The 7,101-nt window shown below is 46.3% G+C and overlaps 2 protein-coding genes across 2 annotated transcripts; one reads left to right on the forward strand and one right to left on the reverse strand.

Moving 5' to 3' along the window:
- The first annotated feature begins 1,107 nt into the window (after positions 1 to 1,107).
- LOC112885452 (protein PRRC2C-like) lies at positions 1,108 to 1,845 on the forward strand. The gene is made up of 3 exons (XM_025951071.1): positions 1,108 to 1,313; positions 1,397 to 1,629; positions 1,706 to 1,845. The coding sequence occupies exons 1-3, from the start codon at positions 1,108 to 1,110 to the stop codon at positions 1,843 to 1,845; spliced, it is 579 nt and encodes a 192-aa protein (XP_025806856.1).
- A 1,919-nt stretch (positions 1,846 to 3,764) lies between these two features.
- On the reverse strand, positions 3,765 to 4,705 carry LOC112885453. Its single transcript, XM_025951072.1, has 2 exons — positions 4,244 to 4,705; positions 3,765 to 3,833 (listed from the first exon to the last, which is right to left on the reverse strand). Exons 1-2 carry the CDS (start codon positions 4,703 to 4,705, stop codon positions 3,765 to 3,767), a joined length of 531 nt encoding a protein of 176 aa, XP_025806857.1.
- Positions 4,706 to 7,101: the final 2,396 nt, after the last annotated feature.

Raw genomic sequence — 7,101 nt, forward strand, 5'->3', positions numbered from 1 at the left:
CTTGCCCCCTCTCCGTTTTGCCCCTACCCCCGGACGCCGCCGTGCCCTGGAGCCGTCGGAATCGGCGCTGCCGCCGGCGCCCCTCCCCCTCCTCTGTTCCAGGCAATGGGAGGAGGAAGAAGGGCAACTTTTCCCTGAGCCCCCTGCCCTTCTACCTATTTCATTAAGAGCCCCACCTCTCTTTAATCCCTTTTTCCAAATAAACCCCATGTTCGCTCTATTTAGGAAATGAACCCTTCCACTACACAAAATAATTACGGATAAGCCCCTGACCCTTTTCAGAGTACCCTAGATATTCCCAGAAATTCTAATCAAGCCCTCCCCTCTCAACAGTAATTACAAATAGGCCCTTGGATCCTTATTCATTCCCTAAACCCCTGTTCGGCCCATTATTTCATGCGCCAAAAATCCTCCGTTTGCCCCGAAACTTCACCACGCCATTTCTAACATAATTTCAGCCATACCATCAAGAAATCTCCTAAAAATATTCTTTCTACCATTGTTTCTTAAGTTATTCCTGATTCGGGCCCGATGATAAAACCTTTATTTCTCTTCTTTATTGTATGTTTGTTTGTGTGCGCCGTAGATCACGAAGTGACCAAGGGAGAACCCGTCGACGAGCAGTACTGCGAGCAAGAGTCCGAGGACCAGTACCGCGAGCCCGAACCCAACGGACAGTACCTCGATCAGGACTTCCCGGAAGGCTTTGTGAATGGCAAGTCCAATCCCATCCTTTGATGCATATTTGGTGTGCACCCTGGCTAAGGTGATCAAGGGCAAATCCAGAAGATCTCCCAGGAAGGCGCAAGCTCTTCTGGTGGTGATCTTTTGCCGAGTCACCCAAAGAAGCCGCGGGTTACTACCCGGAAGCGGAGGGCAAGCGCTTCGCCGGGTGGTGATGATGATGAAACACCCAGGTAAGAGCTTTTCCTGATCGTGCGAGTACTTTTGATCAAATTGTGGTTGCTGAGTTTTCTTGACTTCTCCCCTTTTTCTTGATTCTCCTTTTTTTCTACTAGCTCCTCAAACCCCAAGCACTTGAAGCAAAGGATTAAGGACGCTGCCAGGGATAATACTGTGAAGGAGCACGACGGACCGTCCATCACAATGGACCCATCAACGGATTCTGGTGAGGTCACGCTGGGGCAAATGCCACCCCCAACTAGCACAGATGCAATGATGACCAACGCGGTTGCCTCGCCGTTGCCAGCATCGCCCACGTCTGGCAAAAAGGCATCAGCGAGTGCCCTGAGTGCAGCTCCAGCACCTAGGATACTTAAAAAGAAAGTATTATCAATAAAGAAATCCACTCTGTAAGTATCCGAGTGCTTTTTCCTTGTGTACATATAGGTTCAAATCTGTTTGGAATGACTCATAATGCTGTTTTTGTATGCAGACCATCCTCTGCTCTAGGCTTGGAACAATCTGGTGTTGCTGCGAATGACCCAGCCCCCGAGCCAGAGAAAGTAGTTGATGTGACACCATCGACAATGACTTTTGCTGAGCCATCAGTGCCAGCTGAAAATCCTGCCCCCACGCCCATCGATGCTGCAGGTGCCAATGTTGAAAACACGCTGATCGCTGAGGTGGAGCTGGACGATGCAAGAAGGGTTCCAGAAACTCCCATAGGTAAGCTGAGTTGTCTACCCTTTCACACGAGTTCTTCATTGCTTGTATACTTGCTCATGAGGAAACTATATGACAGGAGACCTACAGCAGCAGCCGGCTCCTGACAGGCAAGACGCTGCGGGTAGTTCAATAGTTGGAGCTTTGATCCAGCCACCAAGTTGGGAAAGCGACATCCCACATGAGCTAATCGACGATCCAATGCTGATATCGGAGTAGTTGAAGGAGTTCCAAGATTCTTTCAAGGATTTGCGTCGGTTCTCCATGGTTAGTGCCCTAATCTGTCCATATTTGCTTTTGTCGAGTAGTCTTCTTTCTCAAACTTCATGAAACTGGAGCGCACTTGGGAAGTTTGGCTGCTGACAGAAAAGATTGAAGATCTCAAGAACAAGAACAGATTGCAGGCCAAGTCTCACCGAGGTGATATTCTATCGACTCCTTTAATCTTGGTTTGCCATATATGGAAAGTAGTATATGAACTAGTACTAGTACTTCTTCATCTCCTTTTGCTTTGCAGAACTTAATAATATCATAAAAAATAAGGATGACAAGATCATTGACTTGAAGACTCTTGTGTACCGTCGTTCAGATGACGCGGAGAAATCGATGAAGGTGCTCCAAGATGCAGATGTGCAACTTGTAGACTGCATGATGCAGATTAGTGAGATGGCCAATGAAAAGGAACTGAAAAAAGAAAGAACTTGGAGAGCTCAAGAGTGCCGCCCAAGTAGTGGTTGACACGGTGGATCCGCCGGAAGAGGCAGTGGTGAGCGACAAGATGCTATTGGAGTGACTTCGTGAAACCCCCCAGAAGATTACTAGCTACATCTCTGAGACCACCAGGACCTACGTAGAGCACATTCTTGGACTCGTAAAGTCTTACTGGCCCAAGGCCAATATGGAGCCACTGGCGACTAGAATATCTGCTGACTACTTGGAAGACCATTTCAGAGAATTCATTGAAAAAGTGAGGCCAGCGGCCTAGAAATTAGTCGATAGCTTGGAGTAGGAGTAGGCTCAAGTGTAAAAACATTGAATACTCTATCCTTGGATGCAAAAATGTATATGTGTTTTATTTTTTGTTGCCTGTTGATGTGTTTGGTGTGCTTACTCGTAGAGCAATACCAAAAATCATAGGACTTAGATGAAGAATACGGGATGCCCAATACAGAACTACTTAGAAGGCCATGCTTCTAAAAGTAGTCAATGACTTGGTGTCTAGCGTAAAGTCACATATAGGGAGAATAAACGAATCAGGATTTACTCGCACCGTGTGATACTCTGGATTACTTTTATAGGCATGGGAGCCTCTTCGACTTTTAGGCTAGTACTCGGAGTAGTCGGAGTCAGTTGCAAGTAGTCCTTATGCTTTGTCCTGTAGGGCAAGTGTGAAAGGACTCATGGTGACAGCCCCCGAGTACTTCTGGTGACTAGGTGTAGTTAATAATTTGTCAGTACTCGTGGCCGACGCCCCCAGGTTAGGTAGTCTAGCTTAGAGACAGAAAGTAGTCGTTCAGAGAAAAAACCAATTTTTTATTGATAACAGGTGTTGTACTGCAGCTGACAACTTTGGATACAAGTTATCTAAGGAAAGAAATGTTGTAAGAGCTCGATATTCCAGGATTTCGGGACCTCCTGGCCATCAGGGTGTAGTAGTCGATACAACCCTAGTCTTGTAACTTTGGCGACGATGAAGGGCTGTTCCCATCGCGAGTTGAGCTGGTGAAGCCTGTCTCATCTTGGATGCAATGGAGGACTAAAACACTGATGCTGAATGACCTCTCCTATACATTGCGGTTGTGGTAGCGTCGGATGCCTTGTAGATAGCGCGCTGACTTTAGCAGGACGTTGCATCTGACTTCTTTTGCCAAGTCAAGCTCCAGATATCTTGCCTAATCAGCTTCGCCTTCTTCATACATCTCTAGTCTTGGAGATTTCCACATGATGTCCGCAGGGAGGATAGCTTCTGACCCATAGACAAGAAAAAATGGCGATTGACTCATGGCTTTGCTTGGTTGAGTGTGAAGCCCCTAGACAACTGAAGAGAGCTCATGAATCCACTTGCCCCCCTTTTTGCTGTTCTCGTCGTAGAGTCTTTTCTTCAGCACATCGAGGATTAAGCCATTGGCGCGCTCAACCTAGCCATTGGCCTGTGGGTGAGCAACCGACATGTACTTTACCTCAATGGCGCTATTCTCATAGAATTCCTAGAACTCATGTGAGTGCAAATTAGAGACCAGATCTGTGAAGATAGTGTTGGGGATGCCAAAGCGGTGGAGGATGTTGCAGATGAAACAAACTACTTGATCCGCGGAGATCTTTATAATTGGCTTGTACTCGATCCACTTTGTAAACTTATCGGTGGCCACCAACACATGGGTAAATCCACCTGGTGCCATAGTCAAAGGCCCAATCATGTCCAGGCCCCAGCAAATGAAAGGCCAGGATGGTGGTATGGTGATGAGGTTATGTGTCGGAACATGGGCTTGTTTGCCAAAGAACTAGCAATTAGTACACCGACAAAGTTTTCGGCGTCAGCCAAAGCTGTTGGCCAGTAATACCCAGACCTGAATGCTTTCCCGACTAGAGTCCTTGACACTTCATGATTGCCACAGACTCCTTCATGAATTTCTTGTAGTATTTCTTTGCCTTCCTCGACTGGAACACACTTCAGAAGGATGCCTGATGCTGAATCACGCTTGTACAACTTGTCATTGACCAGGACATAACTCTTGCTTCGCCTGAAGATGCGTGCAGCCTCAATGCTTTTTGCGTCAATGCCAGAGGGTAGCTTTTGATCTTTGATGAAGTTAATGAATGGTGTCCACAAGTCAACCTCGATCATCATGACCTCTTGGTCGGGCTCAGAAGAGATCGGAATGATGGTGATTTGATCTAGTGCCTTGATGGATGGATGATGTAACTCGTGAATGAATACTCCTGGTGGGACATTTGCTCGATCAGACCCCAGCTTTGAAAGCACATCTGTCCCAACATTGTTGTCCCGAACCACATGATGGATCTCGAGTCCTGACAACTTGTTCCCGAGCTTGTGTATTTCCATGACAAATGCATCCATGGTGTCCTTGTTGATGTCCCACTCCTTGTTGACTTATTGGACTACCAGCACGGAGTCGTCGTAGACAAGTAATCATTTGATGCCAAGGGAGACAGCCAGGTGTAGCCCGTGCAGTAGCGTCTCATACTCGGTTTCATTGTTGGAGACCTCAAATAATATCTGGAACACATATTTGAGCTGTTCACCCTTAGGTGAGATGAAAAGAACTTCAGTGCCACAGCCTCCGAGCTTGAGGGAACCGTCGAAGTATATAAGCCAATGCTCTGGCATGTTGGCTGGGGCTGTGATTTGATTTTCTTGCCACTCTACTATGAAATCGACTAGTGCTTGTGATTTGATAGCTGTGTGCAGCTTGAAGTCGATGATGAGAGCTCCCAGTTCCACTGCCCACTTGGAGATGCATCTAGTGGCGTCCCAATTGTGGAGTATATCCGCTAATAGGAAATCTGTGACAACCAAAATATTGTATTCATCGAAGTAGTGTCAAAGCTTCCTGGAAGTGATGAGTATAGCATAGAGAAGTTTCTGAATTGACAGGTTATGAACCTTAGATTCCGAGAGAACATCACTGACAAAATACACCGGCCGCTGCACACCAAATGCATAGCTGATCTACGAGGCAAACCTAGATGGCTTGCTGATTGTAGCCCCTGCGTTCTTCAGCCCGAAGGACATAGTTTTGTAAGTGTATGCTTCGAACGGGTGACGAATGCTGTCTTAATCTGGTCTTCTTCCTTGAGGGCGATCTGATGGTAGCCCGAGTAATAGTCAAGGAAAGAGAGTAGGACACATCCAGCCGTTGAATCGATGACTTGGTCGATGCATGGGAGCGTGAAAGGATCTTTTGGGCAATGTCTGTTGAGATCAATATAATCCACGCACATTCTCCATTCATTATTATTCTTTTTCAAAACAAGTACAGGATTAGCTAGCCACTCTAGATGGTAGACTTCTTTGATGAAACCAACACGAGTAGTTTTGCTAACTCCTTTTTGATGGCCTCCCTCCTGTCGGGAGAGAACCGACGCAATCGTTGCTTCTTGGGGGTGGCTTTCTGATTGAGTTTTAGGCAATGCTTGATCAACTCCTTGGGCACCTGAAAGGATCGATGGACCAAGAGGGGGGGTGAATTGGGCCTTTTTCAATTTCTAAAACAAGATAAAACAACCTTAACCTATGCAAAACTAGAAAGGCACCAATTCACCAACCGGATAGCTAAACAACCTACACAAGCTAGATGAGATAAAAAGAGATAAAGCCTAGCAAGGTAGAGCTAACTAGTGATCCCTAAATCAAGCACATGAAAGAATTGCATGAAAGATAATGCTTGAAATAAGTAAAGAGGACAAGGGACAACCGGATTTTTCCCGTGGTATCGATGTGTTGGCACACACCCCTAATCCACGTTGTGACACTCACAAAGAGTATTGTCACCTCCCAAGTCACCAAGACGAGGGCGCTCACTAAGAGTCTCCGTTCACCATCCCGGTGTGGTGGAGATCAAGCCACGTACAAATCTTTTCTCCGGGCTTCCACAATCCTTGGCAAGCTCCGCGAGAATCACCTTGATCACCAAGATCGCCTAGGTGATGCCAATCACCAAGAGTAACAAGCTAAGGCCTTCACTTGAGCAAGAACCAATCACAAAGAATGGATGCACACAAGCTTCTCTCTACTCAAGTCCTTAATCTTGCTTCTTGAATGATTGAATGAACAAGTGTATGAAATGTTGAAGCTCAAAGTGGCTCTTGGCTAAAGTATGTGTGTTTGGATGTTGCCTGGTGCCAAGAGTAGTAGAATGACCCATTGGAGGGGTATATATGGGCAGCTCACACGAATAGAGCCGTTGGAGAAAAAGCTGCCAGAAAACTGCGTAGCGCCGGTTAATCCGACGTCCCTCCAACAGTCATCGTCGGTTTAACCGGTGAATGTAAACTCCCCTTTTGAAAAACTAGCCGTTACTGTTTGGGAAGATTAACCGTCGTTGCATCGGTTTAACCGGTGAGTGTAATCATCCTTTGATCAACAGAAATACCAAGTCACTGGACAACTGCACCGACGTCCAATTTCAAATAACGTCGGTTTAACCGGTGAGTCTATTTGTCCACTGATCAACTGAAAACCGAGTCTCTGGACAACTGCACCGACGTCCCTTTTCAAATCACGTCGGTTTAACCGGTGTATTGACTTGTCCAGACCTGCTGACCTCGTTTAACCGACGTATAGAAAACTTGAGGCGTCGGTTAAACCGGTGAATAGGATTTTTCTGATTTTGCCTAATCTGACTTGAGTCTTGAATGAAGTCCAAATATTCTTGAGATATAAGTTGAGAACCACTTATTTGAGCTTCTAGAAACCTGAGTGACCATTGTGTGCATCCATTTTCAATAGACCAT

Source organism: Panicum hallii, chromosome 3 (genome assembly GCF_002211085.1).
Source record: "Panicum hallii strain FIL2 chromosome 3, PHallii_v3.1, whole genome shotgun sequence".
Taxonomy (NCBI): Eukaryota; Viridiplantae; Streptophyta; class Magnoliopsida; order Poales; family Poaceae; genus Panicum; species Panicum hallii.

Excerpts from the sequence above, each read along its gene's own strand:
- LOC112885452 (XM_025951071.1), top strand. The coding sequence starts at position 1,108 with ATGGACCCATCAACGGATTCTGGTGAGGTCACGCTGGGGCAAATGCCA. Across the intron at positions 1,314-1,396 it reads TCAATAAAGAAATCCACTCT|ACCATCCTCTGCTCTAGGCT; the intron begins GTAAGTATCCGA and ends TTTTGTATGCAG. Across the intron at positions 1,630-1,705 it reads GGTTCCAGAAACTCCCATAG|GAGACCTACAGCAGCAGCCG; the intron begins GTAAGCTGAGTT and ends ACTATATGACAG.
- LOC112885453 (XM_025951072.1), bottom strand. The coding sequence starts at position 4,705 with ATGGATGCATTTGTCATGGAAATACACAAGCTCGGGAACAAGTTGTCA. Across the intron at positions 3,834-4,243 it reads TACAAGAAATTCATGAAGGA|GAATTCTATGAGAATAGCGC; the intron begins GTCTGTGGCAAT and ends CATGAGTTCTAG.